The sequence below is a fragment of the Vanessa atalanta genome, chromosome 14 (genome assembly GCF_905147765.1).
Source record: "Vanessa atalanta chromosome 14, ilVanAtal1.2, whole genome shotgun sequence".
Classification (NCBI taxonomy): Eukaryota; Metazoa; Arthropoda; class Insecta; order Lepidoptera; family Nymphalidae; genus Vanessa; species Vanessa atalanta.
This window is the reverse complement of record NC_061884.1, coordinates 4466667-4494144: the sequence shown is the minus strand read 5'-3', so window position 1 is coordinate 4494144 and position 27478 is coordinate 4466667. Positions and strand designations below refer to the sequence as shown.

The 27478-nt window shown below is 32.9% G+C and overlaps 2 protein-coding genes across 7 annotated transcripts in view; both read left to right on the top strand.

Moving 5' to 3' along the window:
• Nucleotides 1-22144, top strand: part of LOC125068774 (protein sprint) — a 210668-nt gene extending 188524 nt beyond the window's left edge. For 5 of the 6 annotated variants that reach the window (XM_047678082.1, XM_047678080.1, XM_047678081.1 and 2 more), the window contains 21 exons: nt 6432-6632; nt 6872-7056; nt 7213-7442; nt 7651-7877; nt 7964-8344; nt 8512-9066; nt 9387-9585; nt 9748-10133; nt 10212-10347; nt 10865-11020; nt 11277-11403; nt 12142-12256; nt 12652-12747; nt 13410-13506; nt 16524-16690; nt 17382-17486; nt 17983-18168; nt 18367-18498; nt 18757-18984; nt 19212-19425; nt 19866-22144. In XM_047678082.1, the coding sequence (XP_047534038.1) occupies nt 6432-6632; nt 6872-7056; nt 7213-7442; nt 7651-7877; nt 7964-8344; nt 8512-9066; nt 9387-9585; nt 9748-10133; nt 10212-10347; nt 10865-11020; nt 11277-11403; nt 12142-12256; nt 12652-12747; nt 13410-13506; nt 16524-16690; nt 17382-17486; nt 17983-18168; nt 18367-18498; nt 18757-18984; nt 19212-19425; nt 19866-19999 (4257 nt within the window). In that variant the 3' untranslated portion in view covers nt 20000-22144. The remainder of the gene's footprint in view (nt 1-6431; nt 6633-6871; nt 7057-7212; nt 7443-7650; nt 7878-7963; nt 8345-8511; nt 9067-9386; nt 9586-9747; nt 10134-10211; nt 10348-10864; nt 11021-11276; nt 11404-12141; nt 12257-12651; nt 12748-13409; nt 13507-16523; nt 16691-17381; nt 17487-17982; nt 18169-18366; nt 18499-18756; nt 18985-19211; nt 19426-19865) is intronic. The other variant, XM_047678083.1, reaches the window with a different exon arrangement.
• Nucleotides 22145-22746: 602 nt separating this feature from the next.
• Nucleotides 22747-25984, top strand: LOC125068986. Its single transcript, XM_047678392.1, has 6 exons — nt 22747-22794; nt 23362-23532; nt 24019-24156; nt 24388-24576; nt 24916-25049; nt 25717-25984. The coding sequence occupies exons 1-6, from the start codon at nt 22747-22749 to the stop codon at nt 25982-25984; spliced, it is 948 nt and encodes a 315-aa protein (XP_047534348.1).
• Nucleotides 25985-27478: the final 1494 nt, after the last annotated feature.

The following is a 27478-nucleotide window of genomic DNA, read 5'->3' as shown; positions in this document are numbered from 1 at the left end:
TATTTATAGAAAACACAAGTAGGTTATCGAATATGAGTCATGTCATAGAAATTCTTATTCAATATCGTTGGCAAAGTTTCTCAGCGTTCCAACGGACAGTAACGGTAACTATTAACCCAATTAAAAGTACCCCATTCTAAAAGTTCGGTAGCAGGTGGTATACGTTCACTCCTTAAGCGACATACCCATTTACAACGTAGGAGCACGTGTGACCACTTCGCACTCCAAAGTCGAGTAAAAGTGAACTGTTATGCGATGCTAGGATGTACATTTTATGATTTTTCGTATTCCGACACAGCTGATCCTTAAGAGATTGGGGACAAACTTGAGAGTGGATTTGAGAGTTTTGTATCTCTATTAAGTTCTGGGGAAATAGCCATGTTAATACGTTTTCGTTTTTAATATGGCCCTTTAAATGTAGCTATTGTACATGTAGTTACAAGTAAACTTACACATATGATCTTCAAGCACATCTGTATCTTATTTTTATTTTTTAATTGTAGCCGCGATAACATTAAAACTTCGAGGTCAAATTATCGACAACGTTCTTATATGTAACCTTTTAAAAATGAAACGTTTCTGATACAAAAAGTAAATAAAAAGCCTTTACGTATAGTATGTTGAATACAAACTTTTTTACTGGTATTTTATAATGTATTAAAATATGTAGTGACTTCAGTATTTAGTCACAGACAGATCGTATTATTTGTCTTGGAAAAAAAATCATCACCCTCTTTTTATGCGTATGATCAATAATATCTACAATGGTATATAAAAAAAATCTACAATATTATACCCTTTTGTAACAATAGGAGTCAACAATTTAAAAAAATGAATGTGACGCGAATATTACGCCGTCATTTAACGCTATACAAAACTAATTGGTATCCAACTTTCCTAATAAATCTATGTTCACACTGGAGAAGCTGCAATATAAGCCTGGACGAGCTACCTTTGTTAACACCTCTCCGCTACGGGTGCCGAGACCATTGTTGTATGATTCATGGCGCTATCGCGAAAGCCATTATTGTTACCGATTGCAAAATTAATTTTCCCGCCAGATTGTCGCGATTTCGGCTTGTAACACTGGCATTTAAATACCGCAAATTGTTGCATATTAATTTTTGGCTATTGCCTTTTAAATAATAGCAATTAGTATCTCGTTATATTGTTTTTATATTTTTTAATGATAATTGTTTAATTATGTACAGTTAATCGTGAAATCAATTGAATTTTACCATTTGAACACAGAACAGAATACCAGTGGGTTGGTGATACCTTAATAAAAAAAAAAAATCATTGCTATATTATAACAATGTATAACTAAAAGACATAACACGAACTTCTTTTAAATACGTATTTCAATATTATTATTAAAAAATACGGCTTCATTAAAAATAATCTTTGTGCATATTTTATCTTCCGACATCCTTTTTGCAATCCTTTTTGAAAAGTTAATAATATTATGTATATTTAAAATTTGATATTCAACCTGCAGTTCACCGTGTGCAGATGTCGGAACTGTATCGTTTATTTGCCACAGACCATTAATTTACAGACCTATAACACCGGCTGATACGATTTTTATTTATTTTGCAGTCTGTGGTCGGTATCGGGTTTACCGCTTAGTTTTAACTTCGCTAGCTCAATTTTTTAATAACTGAAATTGTTTTTTTATGTATAAACAAATAATCATTTGATTTATTGTGATAATAATAAAAATGTATGTAATTAAAAATATATTTTAATTGTCTATGCGTTCTCTGTTTTAAGCATTGATGCGATTGTGATGAACTTTACTAAAGTCATTTTGATTAGTGGGTGTTCCCGCGAAGATTGCTGGTTCAAAAATAAAATAAAAATGCTGTTCTCTATGTTTGGTTTTCAATATAAATTTGCCTTTTATAATGACTTTATTGTTGAATCTAAATTTTTCCATTGCTGGGCTGTGTTTTCCTCTCTAGAGCTATAGCTGAGAAAGAGTGTAGTTTTAGAAAATAGACCAATTCGATCCGTCTTGTACATGTTCCATCACAATATTTCATTTCGACGAAATGAATCAAAAACACAAATGAAACGGAAATGTGAAAATCAGTATAACGCCTACTTATCTAAGTTTGTACCTTTAACCTTCAGGTGTACGTACTCGTCTAACTTTGAAATCTTATAAAATAATTTTATTTGTTCTATTTATATTCATCTTTTGAAATTATATTTTTAATAAATTCTTAAAAGCAAACATCGTTACCGAATATTAAAACCGGCTGCAGTGTTCATATACACATATATCTGCTGGAGTAGCTTCGTGTTTCGCTCCAAATCCTCTCATTACGGGAGGCCTTTACACCGTACATAATAGCTCGTGGATTTAATATTAAACGTTTTACAGTTCCGTACTATAAACTGCAATAATGTTTTCTTTTTCTCTTTCGTGAGAGCTTAAACATTATTACATCATATGAAGTTTCTGGGATAAATGTTTTGATCTGTCTATAGTTAATAAATGAGGTTCATAAAAAATACATATCTCAAGGGAAAATAGTATAACTCTTATACAAGTTCGGCCAGCGGTTCGAAATTTTTATATATTATTATATCTGAAAGTTTTAGGAAAACATAATTATATGACTTAGAATGTGTTAGAGACTAGCCCTAGCTACTGAAATTACAAATGTTTCGAGCATATTTTTTTCTAATCTTATTTCCAATATATTTTATTGATAAAGCCACCAAGGTCGTCATTAGTTAAAAAAGCATAAACTCGTTTGACAAACAGAGGAGAAAAATATTGTGGCTTTACTGAACAATTATCCCTCTACCTGTTTTTATAAAGATTCAATAAATCTCAACTAGCATATCATTAAGTATAAAGAATAAATGTCTTTATTTACCTGCCATTATAAGAAAAAACATTTCTCTAATCTAAATCACTTCACTAATTCAGTTTTAACTTTATTAATTTTTTTTTTGCTAACACACTCTTTCCTCTATTACAATTTCGTGGAAAAAGTTACTAGCAGCCGCTAGCATTTTTAAGCAACCAGTTTTATTTCGCTCGAGCTGATGTCTGATTCCACTTTTTAATCAATTATGAACCTTATTTTTTTGTACTTAGAATCATTTCTCAACTGAACCGCAAGTTTACATTCTATAGACCTTAACCATCACTGTCTGAGCCTAAAATAAACCTGAAAATATTTAAATAAAACTTAAGCTTTAAAAGAGCTATGTATAAATCGTTGACCCTGCGGTGAAAAGGTATCTCGACGTGTTCCAACTAGGCAGAACTAGTTATAGTTTTATACTTACTTTCTTTTCTCTACGAAGTTTATAAATAATGAGAAGTAAATATTACGTCTATTCGAGTCAACGACCTTTTAAACTTCATATTAATTTAATGTAAAGAAAAATTATAATTATATAAAGAATAGTTACAGCCTGTGAGATGTTTTGACAAGAAGGTTTAGATGTTATATGCTACGCTGCTGTAATACCACCATCTTGACTCTCTAAGAGCTGCCAACGGGGACATATACTGACTGTTGCTATACTTTTATAACGATTATTATAGACATTTGTATTACTCATTTCCGCATACACACAACAGTAAAAACTCCGTATAATAAACATATAATTAAACTTACATATTAAATTCTGATTAAACAAATTATTATTTTACATATATGCTCATTAAATTTCTATCAAAAACACGATTTGATTATACTAATATAAACATTCGTCATCTGTTTAATGAAGTCATTTCATTAAGGCGCATTACATTGCGTTCTCTACTTACCCACTAATTGTTACAAATGTTTGCGATTTAAATTTCAAACAACACCATTTAATATGCAATGTTGTGCAGGCGGCTTTGTCTCAATTAGACGCCGTGACAGTTCGCACGATGAATTGCGAGTTTGTTTTAATTATAAAGTTTTTTAATTGCTTGATGATATCCTCCTGATCATTTTTGTTGACCTGACTACGATGACCATTCTCGATAAAGACTTGCGATAGGATAGTACACAAATGTGTGCGCATATACAGTTTCATCTATACTTACTATTATAAATGTGTAAGTAACTCGGTCTGTCTATCGCTCTGTTACTGCCAAACCACTGAATCGAATTTGATGAAATTATGTATGAAGCAAACTTGAACTCCAAGAAATATAGGCTACTTTTTTTGCCTAACACATGATAACCAAACCTCTACAACTATTTTTATATGATGCGGCGGCGATCCAATATAGGTGGAAAGAGTTTAAACACAGGACCACTGGATTTACGTGTTTTCGAAGGTACGGGAACGTAAACACACCTAACTTTCAAACGGCTACTAAAAACTTCTACTAAAAAATTGCTTGATAAAAAACAAAAGTCAACACCTCGAGGTTTGAAGCTTTATAAGCTAGCTATTAGATGCGAACGAGAAATTTTCTTTAATGTGTACCCATCTATAACAATAAAGAATTGTGTACTTTATTAAATTGATAAAATAAATAACATAGGGATAAACTATACAATATACGAGAATATGCTGAAATATATTAAATTGCTTCCATCGTTTTTAGTGTATGTGGTGTAAAGAAAATTGTAATACATTTTGGCGAAGACGTCTTTGAATATTATCTACGGACGAATAAAACAGTTTCGAAGATATCCATGTACATTGTTTTTATGATAACATTTATAAATGAATTCAAATTATCTTGCAGCAATTACTTATTCATGAAAGTAACCCATATACATAGAAACTTTGATGTCTAGGTAAATTAATTAGTTAATTTACTCGTTCATTCCCAGACGTCTTTACATTTCGCATACCAAATGTACTTAAATTCACGTTGAAGTCATTTCGTAAATGTAGGTAAAATAAGGTTGAAAGTCCTTACTCATAATTAATGTAAGTTTCCTTTAAATTTGAACGTAAGAAATAAGAAAGATTAAAAAAAACTAGATCCTAAATTCCATATTATATTTTATTACATCGTATATGTTTATAACATATTTTCGATAAAAGTATAGTTCCATTAGAAGTATTTCAATTCAAACGGATAAGTTTAATCCTGGTCTGTGGTACCATATATAACTGTGGCAATCAAAAGAAAATGTAGGAAGTCTGCGAAGTAGAACCTAATTCCCGGCTTACGACACTATCTAGTTGCCGGGAATTTGGCGTTTTGCCCGAAGTATTATTTGGGACATCTTATCTTACTCTTTGTTTATTACTAATTATATTTTCACATAAACAAGAGCATAAGTTTTTAAAAATTGCCATGTCTAAATCTATTCATTATTCTATTATTTATTATATATTAAAATTTCATAAGTATTCTCTTATTTAATATAATCAGCGTACTGTTACAATTAAAAAGTTATAACCGTCGTTTATATTAGTAATTCATCATTTCTTCATTAGAAAATTAGTTTAATTAAAACCTCATAAATTACACATAGATCATAATAATGCACATATAAATCATCACGTAGACAATTAATCTCAACACATACACCAATTAATATGACCAAGCAATTTGCGCCTTATGAACTTGAGAGAAAATATACAATTGCTTGAACAGATAATACTATATACTATACTATATATAGTACAATATTTTAGAAGTGCATTGCATTAGGCGATATTGGGATGGTACAGAACCTCTTATGAGATGGCTTAATAAAAGCTACAAAAGCAATTAGCGTAATGTTTCGTTCTGCACTCTGATACTAATGAGACACAAGAATAAAGGATTATTCTTTTGCTGCGCTTCTGTAGGCTTTGTTAGTGTGCGGATAATATTATTACATATTTGGATGCGTCGTCACGAAGCGAGCACTTGGTTTAATATGTACAAAGCCAGTCTTTAGTAAAAAATATTCCAGACAGAAGTTGTTTCTTTTATTTTTGTCAGCTACTATATTTTGGCATTAATTCGATGGCAATTATTTAAACGAGTACGCAATTTCCTTACCGACTTTTGTTAGATTCAGTTTAAAATAAGTTCTATTTAGTTATCTTATGAAAGAAAAAAAATAATTATATTCACTTAAAAAAGTTTTATATAAATATGTAATGTCTTACATAGCAAATTTGGTTTGGTAAAAAATTCCTCATCGGGTGACTCATGTTTCCGAACGCAACTGTGATACCATATAATACGACCAGCAAGTGAGACATACTATTGTTATTTACAAATTCTTGCAAATATTTGGCCTAATCTTTGAAATCTAACAAGATATTTTTGTAATCGTATTATTGCTTATTGATTTTAAAATAATATTGACTTAAAATCAATAAGCGATATATAACTATTGCCAACAATTCAATGATCTATAATAAAAAAAAATCTCTAATAAAAAAAAATATTTTATATGAGTTTTTTGATTCGTTTTGACAGTGGTTTAATTAAATGTTTTACTTATTTTTAGAGTCGAGAGAGTCTATCATCAGACGGAGAAGGGGCCAAAGGGGATTGTTCCTCAGTGGGATCTTCAGGATCTGAGTCAGAAGAGCAGCCACCATGCGACATCGGTTTGCTGGAAAGGCTAATCAGAACACACCCGGTCTGGTTTCTTCCGGGAATTCAGCGTGCTGGTGCCTTTCATCTTTTACAAGGAAAAGAAGAAGGAGTAAGTGCATAAGAAAATTTATAGAGACTATCACTTCCTTTTATCAATCTCAATTGCTAATCGAAATTATCTGTGTACGTATACGATGAAGTTAAACATTATTATTATTACAATTAACAAATCGTTAATAGTATAAGTAATAGTAATTTAAAATGTAATCCAAGTTTATACTGAATGAGTTATCTAACTAAGGGTCAAGATCATATTTTCTAATAAGACAAATTTAAATTATTTTTCAGAACTTTGTAGTTCGCCAATCGAGTCAGCCTGACACGATGGCGATCAGCGTCCGGCTGCCCGCAGATAAAGGGCCGTATATAGAGCACTATCTGATACAAGCATCGAGCGGCCGCATTGGTCTCGAAACTTCACACAATCGCTTCGACAATATACCTGAACTGATCGCACATTATTCTCAATGCTGGTGAGCTATTTAAATATTTTATTGAAACATTATTCAAGCTTTGTTTTATTATCTTACTGAATATTGGTAAAAAAATATATTTTCTTTATGTAGCCCTGCCTAGTTTTAGTTTAAATAGGTACATAATATTGTTATTATATTTTACAATGATTGCAGCGATGAGCTACCAGTGCAACTTCAGTTGCCAAGGCCGCTTCGAGAAGCAAAGAGTCGTCACCAGTTAAGTTCTCTTGCTTTGCTTGGGCAAGAGTTTTGGGGCTATCCAATGGCCAATCCAAAAAATAACCCGAATAACCTACTCTCACCCAGTCAGCTGGCTAATGGAGCAATACCAATGGCTGTCACACCATCAGATACTGGATCTAGTCTTAGCAGTTTTAATGCAAGTTAGTACATTTTAAAACATTTACAACTTGTTATATTTAATTCATTTATTTGTTAACAATTTATTTAATGAAATATAAACCTATCGACTTAAGACCGTTTTGTTTTGCGCGAGGATAGTAGATTCATCTTAACAAACGTTATTTCAAGAAGTCATATACATAATTAATCTCAGTAAATGTTTTAATGAAAATATTCTTATGTTTTAAGGTACAGTGGCAAACTCTCGAGAGCAAATTTTAAGCCCAGATAAGGATCAGAATGTAATTTTAAAAATGTCACCCGTAGACACTTCGGGCTCCCCACCGAGTCAAAGCCAGAGCCTAAGTACGTTTAAAGGTAGAACTGCCCCATCACCACCAGCTAAACCGACTGGAACATTTGTCAGAGCACCGCGACCAACCCCACCAAATACTTTAAATCTAATATCCAGTACTGTAAGTATTTTAAAATTATACAAAAATTAACTGCTTTATTTATTATCTTTAAAATAAGTATTAACAAGTTCGATAAATATTTTCAGGCGCATATAACTCATCCTCACACATTTCCTACTACAAACGCGCCACATTCCCCGACTCATTCCAATAACGTTAAAACGACTCCGCCGCCTCCTCCTCCCCGATGGGCGAAACCACCTTTTCCAAAGATATCCTTGTCCCCTAAATCAGAAGCTTTTAGTCCAATTAACAAAGCTACGAGTGGGAATATAATTGTCACGACAACAGTTACTTTTAGTGTAAATAATACACAAATACACAATCATCAAATTAACGAAAGCATTCAAAGTGACCGGTTGCAACTAACGCTTGCGTCTAATAGCCTAAATAATAATAGTTCTGATGCTATGTTCAGCATTATGGACGGAGCGAAAAGCTTAACTGACTCTAACGGAGAACTGCAGGTGAGAAGTTTTCAATAATACAGCATGGCTTGCATACAAAGATTTGCATGTTTTTTTTTTTCATTTTTGTTGTAAATATATTAAAGCCTATTTGCTCAATGTTTTTGTTTCTAACCCATAAATATATTGTACAAATTTTCACTAAAATTATTACTGTTCTTATATAGAATATGATGCACCGTCTGACACCAGAAGGAGAATGTATAAGTACAATGTCAGCTAGTTTACACGGCAGCTTTAAAAGGCAGATCATTGAACAAAATAACACCGAAGCTGGATCTCCGCTAGAATCTCAGTCTCAGACGAATACCTCTGAATCGGTCGATCCCATAGCAAATACTTTGACAAAATCAAGTGTTCCCTTCCCTTCTAATCAATTAGTATCTCCAAATGGGACCAATTCTGTCACCAGTGGCATTTTTTCTCCGACAAGTCAAATCAATTCACCAGTATCTAATGATACTATTTCATCTAAAAGTGGAATATTCTCACCAATAAGTCAGACTAATAAAAGTGAAGTTTTTTCTCCTGTTTCCCGAAGCTCACCTATATCAAATAAAAATGTTTTTTCTCCTACTTCAAATAATTCTATAACGTCACCTATGACCGGTAAAGATAGAGAAAAAGTATTAACTCCCAATACTAATACTACAAGCTCTACGCCTTCTGGTCGATCGAGGAGGAGTAAACACTCCATGCGCAAGGAGTCCAGACATTATCAGGTAGGGTTATCGGTTAATTTGTTGTATATTGGCGCTCCAATTTGCTGTATAAATTGCCATTTATCGTTGCATTTTTAAAAGCCACAAGCATGCGTATTATGATACATACATATATACATAAAATATCGCATATAGTCAAACTGCAAAACCATACATGTTAACAGCATGGCACATATAAACACCAACATTATAAAATAATAAACTGAAAAAACGTTTACCAAAAATTATAACCAAAAGTAATTGTAATTACAAATAAGTTTACTTTTTAATAAAATTCCATGCAACAGAATAGTATATTTATATAACACATATTATTCTAGGAATCAGATATCCTTGAATCACCGGGGGTATATTACAGAAGTTCTTTGATGGATAAAGTAAGTGATTATGAAGATATTTGGGGACCAGAAAGTAATAACTGTTCAACATTTAAACCACTTAAGTCTGAAAATGATAATAATAATATAAATAGTGGTCTCATGAAAAGTAAGAGACCGGATCTTCTGCCGGATACACTGCGTGAGTAAAAATATTGATTTGAATAATTATAAATGATAGTGAAAAAATTAGTACCTTTATTTGAAATAAATATTATCAATTGCAATTTCTTATCTTGAAAAGTAAATGATGAATATAAATTGTACAAAATGATATTTTTGAATGCACCTTTTCGAATTTTAGCAAAACTGAACGCAGCAAAGAGCACTCAGTCAATAGTAGAAAAAGAAAACATGATTCTGCTCAATTCAGTGGAAAGTCTGAATGAAAAACGAAATCTCTCAGACAATTCTCTTAAAAAAAGCTTTAACGGTTCCAACGAAATTATAGCAACTACAAACAGTAAGGGTGACGTCGTAGCAAAGCGACCTGACAAGCTTAATATTGTTATGAATATGAATAAGAAATTAACCGAAGAGATTGAAGCTACTTTGAAAATAAGAGAAAATCATAACATAGAGAGTATGGAAACGGTTAAAATGGAGGACGACTATATTAAACGTGATGACTCTGAGAAAGAGCACGCAGGCAGCCCTTTTTATGCTGATCCTGTAGATGCAATTAAAGAAGTAAGTGAATATTGATCAACTTTTTAAAAAATAAAATTTATTGTAAAGGTTTGTTCGTTACAATATTATTGTTTCCAGGCCGCTCTACTTCCCGTACAACGACGAAAGTTATTAAGATCTGCTGTGAACCTCTCACAGAGATATTCGGAGCCACCATCTCAAAATCATCCTTATTATCCTCTTCGAGATATGCATAGTATCGAAGAACTTTCACGTAAATATCCTAATTTTCATAATACTATTTATATTAGGCATATATTTGCTTTTATACCATCTACTGATAGAAAACAAAATTTTTTACTTGGCTCTGTGTAAGCCCGTCTGGTTAGGTACCACCGTCTAATAAGATGTTCTACCACCAAACCGAAACTCTTAGATTGTTGTGTTTCGATGTGAAGGGTAAATGATGTAATGTAGTGTATTAACTACAGGCACAAGGGACATACAGTCTTAGTTCCCAAGGTTGATAGTGCATTGGCAATGTATGGTAAATATTTCTTACAGCGACAATGTCTATGGGTGGTGGTGACTACTTGCCATCAGGTGACCCATTTGTCCAACCACCTACCATAACCTAACCTAACCATCATAAAAAAAAACATTGTATAACAGTATCAATACAAATTCTTGATTGTCATTGTGATCAATAAAAGCTTAATACATCGGTCATTGCCAATTTACTGGCCATAGCTTCTATAGGTAAATATTATTTACCTTTTTGATGTTTTCAGCGTCTTCTCCAAACACTTCAACGTCAGTAGATAATCTGGTGTCATTAAGGTGCAAGCCCAAGATGAAGGCGGTGGAGCCGCCACGTGTGGCTGCCAAGCCGCCCAGCGGCAGGAACGAACACACTTGGGCCGTTGATTCCAGTTGGCAATTCATCAGTAAGTCTGTTATAATTTTAACTTTGGTTGTATGTGGTGTGCATGATGTTTAAATTTACTTGTTAAATAATTACTACATTCCTTTTTTTCTATTTATAATAGGTATTCGAATTTGTTCAAGGCATAATTTTTTTTTTCGACTGGAATATTTTTTTATTCTGTGACTTTCATTTGTACTGATTAATATACTATTCGTATTTATAATATTAATTTCATAAAATTTCAAAACAGTATAAAGGTTTTATTATATTTCTAGATAAGAATGACGAGTGCTCAAATAGCGAGAGTGGGACATTCCCTTCACTCGTCGAGCAAGAGAGCCGGTTGAGTGGAGTGGACGACGGGGTGCAACATTTGACTGTACACCAAGTAGTCGCACAGCGGTAATTAACAACACCCTCCTTATATTATACATAAAAAAAGTTTGCATGTTTCAATGTTTAATTACTTAATCAACTTTGAAAAATAAAATACTTTCATTAAATCGATCATAGTGTAGAATAGAAAAGGGGTTTTAAATATTCATTTAATTGCGTTGAAACTTACAAACTAAATCTGGAAACCTTGCGTGTTACATCTACCGCGTACCTACCTATACCGCCTACGAATACATATCCATGTTCTAGTCGTGAATCTTGATTATTTTTAAAGTTATTAATTACATACGTTTTTTAATCAATAGTAAACAACCCATCTGTATCTTTAAGCTAATCAAAGTAAGATAAGATTATAAGACCTAAACCTTCATATCAGGATAATATAAATTGCCAATTCTAATGCAAGTTATATTATCCTGGTATGAAGGACGACTTGGCCAGATCGTTATCCCACAGATATTATATAAACATATCGTTCACCGCACTGCACGTGTGATATATATGAAGATCTTTGTCTTGAATTAAAGACTTGATGGCCAAAAATATGCCTCTCTGTTTGCCGATCCCGGTGAACTAGTTTCATAGTAGACTCAATAGAAAAACTTAGTTCTTCTGTCTACAATCAAAGTACTTTTAAATTTTCATTAAGAAATAAAGCATAATATTATTTTAAATTATAAGTATATGTAGCAAAAGTTTTATTAAAGTAATTATAAGTAAGTAATTGTTTGATAAATTGTTTAGATTCCCGGAGCTACGTTTGAACGCAGAGCCGGCAGCGCTGCCGGAAGAGGTGCGTTCTCCACCGCGCGCGTCGTGTTATGATAACGTTCACGATCTTAGACCATTATCTGAACAAGTAAGTTATTCGAACTTCATACTATTTTTTTAACTTCTTTAGACGTCTTGAGAGACAGTTAATTTGATATTCGAATCGTTAGTAAAAGGTTCTTACCTAAATAATTTAAATCGGTCACTTGTAATTAGTTGCACATACTAAAACTACTACTATTTTATTGTTCGCTTTAACTTAATTCAATATATGTTTATACTGACATAATAGTAAAACTTAATTGTATATTTTGCAAAAAAAAAATTACGAATAAAATCGTAAGTAAATTATTATGATTAAGATTTAGTTTAATCGATTTTATGTGAAGAAAAACTTGAATTTATTACACTCTTATTATAAAATAAATTAAATGGAAAAAACCATTGATAACTATTACATTAAAAAAATACATTATTTAACAGGCAAGTGACGATGGCACGGTCTTCTCTGAGCCATGGGACAGTTCGCAATGGGATGGACTTATACCACCTACAAACGTCCAGCAGAACTATGATGCCGTAAGTAATTTAATAGCCACATTAAAAATAAGAAATGAACTCTCTAGATAAATATTAGTACAAATGAATATAATATTAGTAAAAATAAAGACATTGGACGAAATGACATCAAGATGGTAAGTGGTCAAGAAAAATTAACCGTTCTTTTCATCACCATCAACCTCAGGAAATATTATCCCTTGTGACCTTCAAACCTCAATACAACAATATTACTCATCATGTTGCTGTTTGGCGGTAGAATATGTGATAGGTGTCCACTCATCACATATAGATAGGACAGGGAAGGCATATCCAGACGGGTTTGTATAAACCACCACCACCATTTTATAAGGAAACCTTTAACTCAATAGTAGTCACAGTTTTTTGAAATGTTCACAAGAAACAGTTTGTACCACAAAGTGTAACTAGAAATTTCAACTTCGCGTCCGGCGTCGTTTTTTTGGTGGAAATGTTCCATTACTGGGCTAAGCCCTCCTTTACTTTTTTCTATCGATGAGGGCGATCAGCTATCTAAAAAATAATAAAAAACACCCATAACTTTCTAATACCAAGATAATAAATGTCACTGTAATCCGTCTTGAGCCTAGCTTATACTAATATAAAATAGGTATGTCGTGTAATATACATATGTTATACATGAATTACTGTTTTTTTTCCTCTAGGATGAACCGTGTGAGTGGGAATCACCAATACCACGCCGAGGGCCAACGGCAGTCACGCGAGCTAAGAGCTTCCGGGACAGGCTAGATCCTCTACTAGGTAAGAATAGCTTGTAACCAGAAAAATCATATTAATGCATCAAAATAAACTATGGGATGAGACAGGACTGTGACAGATAATAGGTTACTCATGAAATGGTTTATTGTGGTGTAAGGCTCAGATAATAATCATGAGGACATCATTTTAGGCAGAAATTCTATTTATATTAGATCAGAGATTAAATCGAGAACCAACTATTTTTATCTGTTTAATTTCCTTGGTTTTTGGAAAACAAAACAGTAGACGGTTCTATTTGTCTTCAGGAAACAATAAAGTCAATAGGTACACTATATCGTACACGAGGCGAACGTTAAACCATCAAATTGACTAAAGGATGTGGAACTCCAGAAACGTCAGAATAATGTTGGAGGTCACAATAATATGCAGGGTTCACAAAAAGTAGCTCCGATGCCTTTTTTTATGGCATTGGTTGGCGGACGAGCATATGGACCACCTGATGGTAAGTGGTCACCACCGCCCATAGACAAAGGCGCTGTAAGAAATATTAACCATTCCTTACATCACTTATGCGCCACCAATATCAGGAACTAAGATGTTATGTCCCTTGTGCCTGTGATTACACTGGCTCACTCGCTGGCCTTTGTTACTTTATTAAATAATAAAGGTAACATTTTTTAATTTGTACTCGTACAAATGTTAATATAACCATAATAATATATTCCTTTATCGTAACTGAATTGTAAGTAACAATAACGCACTTAAGTTTTAAGTGTCGATTTTAAAGCCTTATCTATATAGTCTTGATCTATTTCGGGATCCATCACTAAACCTACATAATTTCTATAGTATTCAAGTATCATTTCTAATACTATAATTAGCTGCACGATGGCGGAAAATACGTAATTTAAAACAATTATTTACATTGTTGCCACAAAAAAACGTTTTAGATACTTTAGTCATTGACACCAAAAACTTGTGTATCGAAATACAAATACCTGCATTGTAATTAAAACGAGATAAATATAGCTCGAACTTATAAATACAATGCTTAAAATTTATATCATTGTAATTATCAGTAATATACTACGCTGTATTTAGAACGCTAATAGACTATGACTTGTTTATAGCGATTTTACGATTTATGTACGAATAAAGATTATCACGATCTAGTATAAAGCAGATTTGAAGCAGTGACATTTATGAGTGTGAAAGTTTTCATTATAGTTAATATTGTCATGTCCTGTTATTAAGTTGAATACTACAGAATATAATTGTCACCGCCGTCCGAGCGAGTTCTCGTAGCGATAACATTTTAATTGCTCATTCCGCATCATTATTTTAAAATCAATCAGAACGAATATACAAACAATGAGGCCGCAGCGCACATCTGTTATCAATAAATATATTAGCTGAGTAAATAATTAATTATGATTAAAGGGTAAAGGTCTGCGCGTGCCGTGAATTACTTACGACGCTATCAAACGCGCAGTCGTTAGCCGACGCTCGTATTTGCAACGCGACTAACGTTGTTTGAATGAGAAATCATCGCTTTAAATCTTTCGTGCAAGCGGGACGTAACCGCAGAGTGATCGGCCATGAGGTGGTTCAAAAAGTTGTTCCGAGGAAAGTCCGTGAAGCAGTCTGAGATTAAATCCTGCAAAACTCAGCCTTCGTTGAAAAAAATAAATTCGAAAGAAAATAAGAAGATAGTATCCGAAGTGCAGAATGCTCCGGAGCTGGTTACCGAAGGAGTATTTGCATTGACGACTATAAGAAATTTTCGTAGTGATTCCATAAACGAATACGTTTTCGAAAGTGAATGGGTGTTTGTGTCTCGTGAAAAATTTATGGAACCGAGATTCCAGCAGCATCTAACTAGAACGGATAATTTAACTAATTTGTGTAAAAAGCTAGCGAAAAGGAGTGGTCATAAGAAAAAGGCTATGGTCACAGTTAAGCCTCCAGCTTGCCACTGCAATGATCTCAATACTGAAGAAAACGGTGAAACAAAAGATTTTTATGGAAGTCCCGTTCAAAGAATTTTGAAAGCTGTTGTTGATGTATGGAACCGTCTTTATAGTAGAATTAAAAAGTGTTTATGTAAAATAAAACGCGAAACTTCTGATGTTGAAGAACAACATTCGGATATCACGAATTCGTATCTGTGTAGGTAATGATTCTTTCCATTTTATACAAGTCAATAAATTATATTTTCACGCTATTTTAATTTAGATAATAACAAAACGAAAATAATTATCTTAGGTACAGTAATATTTATTACTATTCAATTCCGTAGAAGTAGTAAAATTAAGTAATAGCCTTTAAATATTCCATTTCTGGGTAAAGCTAAGAAGTAAAGGTAAAAATAAGAAGACTTGGACTTTTTCCATAACGTTACTACGTACGTTACGATGCAGGTTGTTACACGTGTAACAGAATTTCTCCGATGTATGAGAAATTCTTCTTCACGTTGTATTCTTAACCAATCAAAAGTTCGAAGTGCTAGCCCAGTTTGAACCCGCGATCTTCAGTAAAACAATCATGGAAACATAAATAAAAAACGAATTTAATTTTATTGAATAAAAATGTAAGTCAGTATCGGTACAGAAGTCTGTCTGCCTAAGTACTCATCAAATGTTGAGGATGATAATCTCGTCCCGCCTGATTTCAGCCACAGCGCAAAATCTCAACGGTGTCCCGCCAACTTCGCAGGTCATTCTATTGTGCAGAAGTGTGTGCAAGTACAGTTACACTCTTTATTCCCATATTCTTATAAACCGATGGGATTGCAAACCCGACGTGATCAGAAAGAGTTCAGGCGCTGAAACACAACGGCTTTACATGCTTTCCGAGGCATTGGAGTGTACACACTTCTAGATTTCGAGCTGTTACTGAGAAGTTTCCGATAGAAAAATTCCATTTATCATCAAATAGTACTTCCCTTAATGACTATAGTAAAAACTGTAGGTACTACTTGATCCCAATTCCAAAGAAACCCATTGATGGACACATAGCAACCAGTTGTTAAATATGTTTGCATTTTCTTGTCCGAGCAGCAGCGGGTCGTGTCCGCGCACTGCGCGGCGGACGCTCGACGCGAGGCGCCGGCGCAGCGCTTCGGGCGTACGCGCTACATCTCGCGCAGGACAAGAGTACAACGTTCGCACAGAATGTTGATAACTTCATCGCCTGCACTTTGGATTCCAAGGAAACTTGCCCTCAGGTATTAAATAGTTGTAGCAAAATTATATAAATAATTATAATCGGTCAATAACAATTATTTGTACAATGGTTTTATATTTAATACTTCCAATAATATATTAAGTGACATTTCTTTGAATATTTTTTTTCGGGTAGAAAATATTATAAAAATATATTATTCGTATAATGTTATAATCAAATTAGTAGTATCAGTAGTAGTGACTATTCACTACTACTGTGATTAATTCTTAATCAATGATCGTTTTCAATTACCTCTAATAAGCGATGAAATTATCGATTTCTATCAGATTTACGGTTTTTAGTTATACATTTATGGAAAAGATTGTTATTATAATCTACGAAATACTATAGAAAATAGAATGCAAGGAATTCCTGGGACTTTAAGTTAACAATTATAAAATGTCGTTTCTTCCAATATCGCTTTTATGAAAAAAAAATCTTTAAGTTACGTCGTTTAGACACGAACTCAACACGTAAGTAACACGTGGTCCCTAGTGTAATGAGATCATTCATGTTACAATTACTTATCTTAGTAGCCCTAATCAAAGGGCAAATATGCATGCACGTGCAGCGATCGAGACAAATACAGATAATATAAGTACGTTCAGAAACCTGATAATTTTATAGTACTCTATTTATTTTATACATTAACTTTATATTATTCAATTAATACATATTTTATTGCATTGCAGATAATGATGCGCAATATGAGGCAATTTATGTCCGGAATGAAGAATTATCTCGTGAAACATGGTGAGAGGGAATTTGAAAAGGAGGTGGAGAAAGAACGACTTAAGGTGAGATTTTAATATCTGCTTTTATGATATATCATAATTTAATGCCGGTGTACACACTACTCGACGACCTCCGTGGTCGAGTAGTGTGTACACCGGTTTTCATGGGTACGCCACTCCGAGGTTCGATTCGATTGCCGGAAGTCAATGTAGAAAAAGTTCATTAGTTTTCTATGTTGTCTTGGGTCTGGGTGTTTGTGGTACAGTCGGTACTTCTGATTTTCCATAACACAAGTGCTTTAGCTACTTACATTGAGATCAGAGTAATGTATGTGATGTTGTTCAATATTTATTTATTATTTAATGCATCTTACCCAGAGAACTGTAACAAGAACCTGTAATACAGGAGTAGCCAAAAACATCACTCTCTATCAAGTAGAAGATTTAAATTCAGATTATAAAATAAGGTTATTTTAAACAAAACTTAAGCGTTATAAGAAAATCCAATTACAGGAATAATAAACAAAGATATTTTTTACATGACAAAATTTGCTTACAGTTGAAACCAACGGAATTCCTAAACTTGGACGCGATATTGGAAGGCGTGATGCATAGGCTGGTAGTTCGTCCGTTGCGGTCGAAGCTTTACACTTTACTTGCTTCGTGGCATTCTGCTGATGTACGACAGTTGCATTCCGCTATTGAAAGAGCGCAACATGCAACACCTCTGCAGTTAGGAATTAAAGTAAGGGACTCCATTTTTTTAGTTTTTAGTTATAAGATATATCTTATTGTATTGTATACATTAAAAAAAATTTGTACCTACAGTGCGAATAATTTCTTACTTAAAAAATACATAGTATATTAAAAGAAAAATATACATTAATTAATGAATTTAAGTTAAATTTTGGAAAAAATATAACCAGATGGAAATATTTGACAGGAATCCACAAAGATACCTTCATCGGCAGTCTTAGCAGTCATCTCAAAACATTTCCTGAAGATGCAAGAAGCTGATTCTCCGTTGGACAAACTTGAAAACCTTCTGGCGGCTATATCGGTCATGTTTAATGCGGTGATTATATTTTTATTATTTATAGAATATAAATATGTATTTTATGTCTTCATTTAATTTACACTTTATTTTTTTAATTTTAATTTCAATATTTATATTGATAGGAGAATTTTTGTTTTTAAATTGATTACTCACCTATAATCACACGGGTATTAACGTTTTTCAATAGAATAATTTATGATTGATAATATTATTAGGTGTGACTCAAATAATAAAAATAAATAATTAACAATACCGTATTTCTCAAAAATATTCCAGATCCGCGGTGAACGTACGCTCGGTGCTGATGACCTCCTCCCCGTTCTCGCGTGGACGGTCGCTCGCTGTCGGCTAGTGTGCGCAGAGCTGGAGGCGGAACTGATGGCGGGCCTGCTGCCGGCCGCCCTACTCGCCGGCGAGGGGGGCTACTATCTCACGGCCCTGTTCTCTGCTGTCGCGGTGCTCAAGAGACTGGCGCCGGATACCGGACCGGACAGTACGACTCCTGTAAGTCGACAGATACTATATTAATATTATTTTAGATTTAATTTCACAGCAAAAAACTGGCCAATAGAGTCATATCGAATCGAATTAAATTGAACTAGACTGTACCTACTTTTGAAAGCAACTAACAGTCTCGATAAACATGTTAATGTCATGGAAGGCGATAGAACAGTGAGAAGGCTACTAGGACCTATTGCTATGGCGTATATGGTAACGAGTGCCCGTTACAGTGGCGGCGCGGCTCGGCGGAGAGCGCGCGCGAGGGCTGCGGCGTGGCGGTGGTGCGCGTTGCGCTGCCGGACGAGTGCCGCGGCTCCATCCGGCGCGTGGCGCTGCCGTGCCGGCCGGGAGCGCGCGCGCGCGACCTGTGCCGCGCGCTGGCGCACGCCGCGCACATCACCAACCCGCAGGACTACGCGCTCTTCGCACTGCACGACGGACAGGGTGAGCGCCTTCGGAAATATATTGGGATCCTCTTGACGAATTCTATCAGATAAAATCCTTCGAACTAAAATAGTTTGGTGTGAAAATGAGTACAATCGATATATTTTATCAAATTAAATAAATTATTTGATTACATGATTTGAAAATAAATAATTAGAAGAGGAGAACTCTTCCAACCCTTCTCTATTAATAAGATTCGTTAATTTTATATTATGAAAAAATGATAATTACAACCTATAGAAGTGTTTAAAAATAAATCATTAAGCACAAGTATTATATTATATTATTAAGTGCAGTCTGCACTTAAAAAATTTAGATAAAATTTTCTAATTTTAAACCCTGACATTTTATAATTTTAACAACATTTAAACCATTGACAGTACATAATTATAGTCTTTAAATTCACAAAAAATAGTTTATGATTAATGTTTTTTTTACAGAAACAATGTTGAACGAAAATGATTGCCCTCAAGAGGTAATGTCGGAAAAAAGTGGACAAAACTTCATTCTCGCTTATAAGAGGATAGACGCTAAAATCGCGTGGCCTCAGCAGGCTCTGCTCTCTTATCCGTAAATGACTCTCTCACTAGCGTCGTAAGCAGAAATCTCACTCATTGAAAACGGACAAGGTGCGGAACAAATAAAATATAACAAAAGTTATGGACGACTTTAAATGGTAAAGTCGAAAGAGGTTGTCGACGAGCTCATTACCAACAAATACATTATAATTGACTCTGGAAAATATATTTTTGTCATCTAATAGTGATATTTTCTACGATATTAGCCAACTGTATCTACCGTTATTGTAGTCTTGTATAAGTACATTGCGCCTAGGCAGTATTTTTCAAGCCTTGCTATCGCTTCTCGTATTTGCGTACTAATTAATGTCTTTTCCATGTAGCTTTTTTACCCCATTAGTGTTTAACATTTTATATACTTCGACTGAATAATCATGATCCTCTCAAATGTTTTGTACATTTGTATTACGCGTGTTTTTAATAAGTTCGTGTGGTGTAAGTTTTATAATAAGTTGTTTTATTTTATAATTAACTTAAACCGACGATCGTTACCTTAAAAAGGTAGCTTTTTAGTCGGATGTATGTATGTATATGTTCCTAAATTACAAAATGTACACTGAAATAACTCACCAAATTGTTGTTTTTAGTTTGTAGTATATCTGAAAGTTTTTCTAGTTCGATATTTCGTTTGAACGTCTATTCTAACTTTTATAAACGCTAACTTGTTTATTGAACTGTGATGTAATTTGTATTAGTAAAGTAAGTTTGTATTAATTTTGTATATTCGTAGAGGATTTTCTTAATATAATTTATTTATGTATAGCTTAAGGAAGTGTACGGATCAGGGGAATGATGAATAAATTTTGGCAGAGAATAATGTCACTTAGTTAAAACGAGTAACTTCTTTTAATTGACTTTGAATTAATATGGTTTAAAAAATAACAATAACAAAAGTCAAGTAAAATATTTAACACCAAAAACAACCATCAAAATGTTTTAAAAACGCCATAGATATAAAAATTATAGAGCTAACGTTTATTCATCAATTAATATATTCAGATATGATGGCATTTTATTTTTCACAACAATACTATTTTTAAAGTCTTAACGTTATTACCTAGAATACATTTTGTTCAGAACATTTACTTAAAATGATAACTTATTATATATGTAATTTTATTTCATTAACAAAATCAACATTCGTCGTTAAAGTAAACCAAATGAAGCGGTACACTAATCCCTTACATAGCAAATTCGGTTTTATTTCAAATGGTTCATACAAAAAAAACCTTTAAAATAAAAGTTATCAAGGCCTAAATATTTCTACTCGAATAGACCATGCAATGGTATCATTATTAATAATTAATGATGCACGTGAAGATGGGATATGATAAAAATGGTCAAATTATAGTAATTAATAAATATCAAATTGATTCAAATTCCACTTGTAATCATGACATACAAATAAATAAGTATGTCCTATGATAAAATTGCAGTCGTTTATTGCTTTACAGTAATTGTGTATTTGGTTTTGTTTACTTCATTATTTTAGATTTGGAACGTATCTTTTAACTAAAATATATTTTGTCTCAGTCTTTTCAAAGATAAGTCTAATATGTAGGAAAGAGACAGACATTACATTGCTTTTTAATTTTTTCTTAAAATATCATTCATAAGAGTTTGCTTATAAATATTACAAAGTCTGAACGCTTGTGTACACAAATACCTTAATATTTACATACAAGTACATTTTTTATAAATTGTGTGTTATTAGATATACATTTCGCTTACTACCTTTTATTCTATGGGATGCATATATATACACTAGGTTCTATTATTAATAGTATACAATATATTAATACGTAAATTCAGCTTAATATTTTACTACGTATTTGTAATACAGTTTTCTGATACGTATGTTTATTAATAAATAATGTCGGTGCCACATATCTGAATATCTAACAAAACATACAGTATTATAGCGAATTGTCTATGACGTTCCAACTGAATCATCTTTAATAATAAATAAAACATTTTGTCTGAGACGTTGAATCGGAAACAATACGTATATCAATTCGTCGTAATACTGTGTTAACTACGATTTTGTATTTATTGCAGTCTTGTATTTTAAGGTTAGCTAACACGTATATTGTGTTTTGATAACAATTTCAGTCATTTGTGAAAAATAAAAACATTTTTACCAAACAATAAAATTGTATTTTACTTTTATATTCTAACAAAAGGATATCCTTACGCTGATTATATCTTTGATTAATCTTAATTGTACATAAATAATACAAATACAGATGTATACAGACCAGTGTCGGACTGGCAATATAGCCGAATTGACACAACTGAGACCCTACCTACCCTCTGGTTTACATATATTATAATTTATAAATAAAAAAATGGGTGGCTTTGATTTTCGATCGCACAGCGCTCAAAAAATTTAAAAATGCGCAAGGAAAATATAAATCGATTAGATACATATAGTATATACACACATAAGTTATAGCTCGTGAGTATCACTAGATTATATCTTTTTAATTACCAAATTGAAAATAAAATTTGAGATACGTTCTAGGAAAAGTTTCAAACAAATAAAGGACGTAGTATTCAACACAAATAAATATTTGAGAAGCAAACTAAATTCACAGGTAGTCAAGTAATGTTTAATCGATACAAGTTGAAATCATTACTTGCAGGGTTCTCATGGCAACAAAAGCTTAAATGACCATTTAATGGCACTGTTTTACTTAAAACAGAAACAATAATTTAGAAATCGCACAATTTCATAATTAAGATGCAAGTCAATTATCCGAAAGAACTGCCTCCGACATCTTGGGATACGGTACATCTTAATTATCCAGTACAAAAATTCCCTGAAACCGGAATTTCAAGTTAAACATTAGGAAGACAATGGAGACCTCCGCCGGATATATTAAAAACCCTTGTAAGTTCAATATTTTCAAAGTATTGCATATTATAAATGGCTTATTATAAGATATTCAAATTAAACAATTATTAGCGAGTAACCCTAGCCTCCAATACAGTGTTACGTCATAGAATGTCATAATGAATTTTATCACATTGTATTATAAACTAGCTGGTTCCCGCGACTCCGTTCGCGTGATTTTAAGCCTCAAAAGTGGGAGTGTTTTATGGTTGAAATATCTGTGTATATTTGAGTCTGTCGTGGCATTGTTACGATATTACACGTAGTGCGATTAAAGCATATACCTGTCGGTACACAAATATTTAATACAATTATTTAAAATAAATATGTATGTGAAACTAATAGCAGCGAATCTTGCCCTCGTGATGTAGAAATACCAAAGATTTAACATAACGCCACCTAGTACTCAGAGGTAACAATCAACTCGTAAACACATGTTAACATTTCTTTTTAATTTACCAGAAAACACCAGTTGATGAAGTGTATAAATACAATAGAGACTACGATGTAACACACGATCTGTTTCGCACACAAACAAATCTGGACTATGGATACAAAATACCTGAAGCGTGTAGATTTAACAAGCATACTTCTTGCAATGAAAACTTTTTTATTTACCCTCCTAGTAAGCAGGTAACAGTACTATAATTTACTTGAACACTGATGTATATACTGTCTCAATGGAAGCACTTATTTTGTTTGAAGTTGATCTTTACATTAAGACAAATACTAAAATGTTTTTATATATATATATAGTTTTTGAGATTTTTCATATGGCTTTGTGCATTAGATATACTATGTTTTATTATAATATGATTCAAAGCTTTCATAACAACGCCCAATAAACCAAGTTAACTTCCGTTAGGAAACTCGTAAGGCAAATAAGAGTAAACAAATGTTTTGTTACAATAACCTTATAATTTTGTTTACTTACAACCTATACTTGTCACTGAACACTAAAAAAAACTTCTGCTTAAATAAAAAATTAAAACTACGTAATTTAAAATATATTTATTTTTAAAAGAATTAATTACAGGTTTAAATTGAGAACGTGAGAATTTATATAATTAATTTATATTATAAATTACTAATAAGCACGTGTAAAATTATTTAAAATAGCTCGCAGATAGAACACCAGCACATAAAGTACATGGAACGACGGAGATGAAAAGTTCGTATACAGAACCCATAAAACCATGTAGATTGGTTACCGACAAGGACCAATTCAAACATCCTGATTCCTTGCCGCTTGAAATGGTAAGAGAACAAGATGATTAAATATTTTTTTTTTTATAAATATCTTCATATTACAATGGTTATCTTATCACAAGAACCGTGCTAACGATTTCTAAATATTATTTAAATTTAAAATCCATTGCATAGCATATATATAGCATAGCAAAATAATCTAACACAAACTATAAAATTTATCGTATTTTATATCTTTATGTGATTACAATAAATATATTATACGGATATTTTTTTCAGACGAGAGTTGAACCCTTTCATAAAGATATAGAGCCGCTGGATACAACATACGAAGGTTTCGAAAAATATTTAGATCCTTATTTGACAACTAATAGATTACATCATAGACCTTTTACATCTGATGTATTGAACAGGTCATCGAACTCAAAAGACATACTCACATATTATATTTTTTCAAATACTCCTTGGGTATGTAAACTTAATTAAGTATAACAGACATAAATTGCTTGATTTAGTGAATTGCATTTTATTGATTCCAAGTCCAAACTTTACAGCCAGTGAAAATTAATTTTATTATTTGTAAAAATGTAATAATGTAAAAATATAATAGTGTCCTCTTGAACACATTCTTGTCGAACTTTAGCCAATTAAATCGAATACTTCAGTTGACTTCAAAAAAAGGGACCTAATCATACGATCTATATAAGAGCAAGATCACCACACCACACCAGACCAACAATAAAGATCTATGTAATTATTGAAACGTATAAATTAGATAATTAAAAATATATATATTTTTATATTTAGGTCCGTCCAGCAAAACCGAATATCGAAGAATGGCAACTTCCGCTCAGTAAACCTAAACCCCTTTGCGATAAAGAAAAATTTAAAGATGAAGTTCGTGAAGTTAGAACTCACAATAAGTTAAATTGGGTACCCAGGTAATGCTTAATAGATCCCTAGAAAAATAAAACTATTACAGGAAACTAAACAGAGACATGTAAATCTCTTCCAGATTTAAAATTAAAAACTGTATCACAGAAGAACAAATTCAATCCTTAACTTAACAAACATCAGAATGTTCTTAGATATTCTTATCTGATAGACTAATAAGTCAAAATCAGTTTTGATAATAGCTAATTTTAGTTTTATTGCAAGAAACACTAAATAATTAAGAATTGTTACTTCAGCAAAATTTCTATAAAATTTCATATGATAACATTTATATTGTTTTAAATGTATTTCGATATTAGAAATATTTTAATACAAGTCATACATACAGACAACACTTCACTTGACGGTAGGCTCTGTGCAAGCCCGTCTGGCCGTACCTCTAGATATTCTACCTCTAAACAGTAATACTTCGTATTTTCGTGTTCCGGTTTGAAGAGTGGCTGAGCCAATTCAGCTACAAGCACAAGGGACATAACATCTCAGCGCCCAAGGTAGATGGCGCAGTGGTGTGATGTAAGGAATGGTTAGTATTTCTAACATCTCCAATGTCTATGGGTGGTGATGACCATCAGATAAAATTACGAAATATAATATACAATTTTTAATGATTAATTGTGTCAATTATTAAAGTAAGAAAATATATTTTATTCGCAGAACATTCTCTACAGAGGCAAGAGACAACTATATACAACAAAATTCTCGCCTCGAATCGCGAATACATAACTACGAAGAAGAAGTCAGATCTGAATATCAACGTTCGATCGCAAATTTACAAACGTCAACGCAACACGAACAATCTGCTATGAAATATTTAAATACAACTGAATACTCTCACATCGGTTCTAGAAGACCGATATGTTCAATAATAGACCAATATTTTGAAAAGAATAAAAAATTAGCTAAGAGAGCTAATATAATATAAAACATATCGTCGACGAAGTCATGATGAATATTTTCAAATAGATCGCACTTGTGACATGTGATGATGTTACCCTATTCTGACCTATTTTATCTATACAGCCGTTCCCAAGGCTCACTAGCCACCTGAACAGGACATATTATAATCCAAAATATGTGCTCAAAGTGCGAATCTTATTCTGAGTGAATAGACTTCGCACTTATAATCAGACGGAGGGGGCAGGAACCTCCTTCAAAAACGGAAAGTGTTAAGGCGCAGGACCAACCATTTATTGAAATGATGAAGGTTAAACCTTCATCTTCAGCCTAGGGATTTGGAATCAGCAGCCTCACAAACCTTAGAAAATATATTATAATTTGTATCTATCTCATGACATTTTGCAACAAATTTTCGTATTAAATGTACAGACAGAAACATGATTGCGTGAACGAACGATGGGTTAGCAGTTGTGTTACAGGATCTTGTTAAGATACCCAATTGGACAACGGTTTTTGTCGTACGTTATCAATTGTTTCCGTTATATATACGTAACTGCCGTTTGTAGTGCATAAATCCGTAAGTGCGTCGCTTCCTCGCATGCAAGATATTATAAAATCTACTATACCTATTTTAAAAAAGTAATATCTCCCAACCTTATTTGTCGCGATTTCAGCTCTTATTAACGAATAAAGTCATCGTATTTTGAAGTAACTTATTTAGTACGACATTTTAAGATCCGATTTGAGTGAAAAGTTTCTATAAGTAATGTTTCTTACGAAGATAGCAGTTATTGAGCTGGACGCACTCTGTTACCATCATTCACCAATAGAAATCCACTGGTAGGCTTCTCAGAAAATGCGCCGTAGCTTCATCCCCATCCGTCGGGTCTGCTAACTTCTTCGGCTTTGGGATCTATCTGCCTGTAGTGTGCACTACGCTGTGTTTGCTGGTGTCTTCTCTTAGAATTGTTTGCTCTATCGGCCATCGATTATTTGTTTATCACGACGAGGCCACTGACACATGCTCCTAGTTGTGGAAGCTTGTTGGTAACTCCGGTTCTTCTTCTGATATATTCATCACGGATTTTTTATATGTACGTCACTCAGAAAAGCAATCTGTAGTTTTTAAGATTTTTATTGAAAAACAGTACCGAGTGTTCAGTGCTTCACTCAACACGTTTGCTACACTTCGATATCGATGAAATTATCAGCTGCTAACTCTTTCAGGATCCGATTTTTAAAATAAAATATTGAAATATTGTAATTATGTCACCAAAATTCAAAACACATACACATAGGCCAAGCTTGACATTAAAACTAAATATGAAAAAATATTTAACAATTTTTTGTCATTTTACCTAACAGTATTTAGTTAATTTATAAAAATATTTTCTTATAATCCGTAACTAAAAAAGGATTCACTTGTAAAAAAAATTGAGTCTTCTTTTAATTTAATCACTGACATGGTGCTTGACACAAAATCTCGATACAATCTTTATATATTGAAAGTAATGACAGT

Bases quoted from the DNA above. Each gene is read 5' to 3' on its own strand.
- LOC125068986 (XM_047678392.1), top strand. From the start codon at position 22,747: ATGCAAGTCAATTATCCGAAAGAACTGCCTCCGACATCTTGGGATACG. The intron at 22,795-23,361 runs GTACATCTTAAT...TTAATTTACCAG, and splicing joins CTCCGACATCTTGGGATACG to AAAACACCAGTTGATGAAGT. The intron at 24,157-24,387 runs GTAAGAGAACAA...TATTTTTTTCAG, and splicing joins ATTCCTTGCCGCTTGAAATG to ACGAGAGTTGAACCCTTTCA.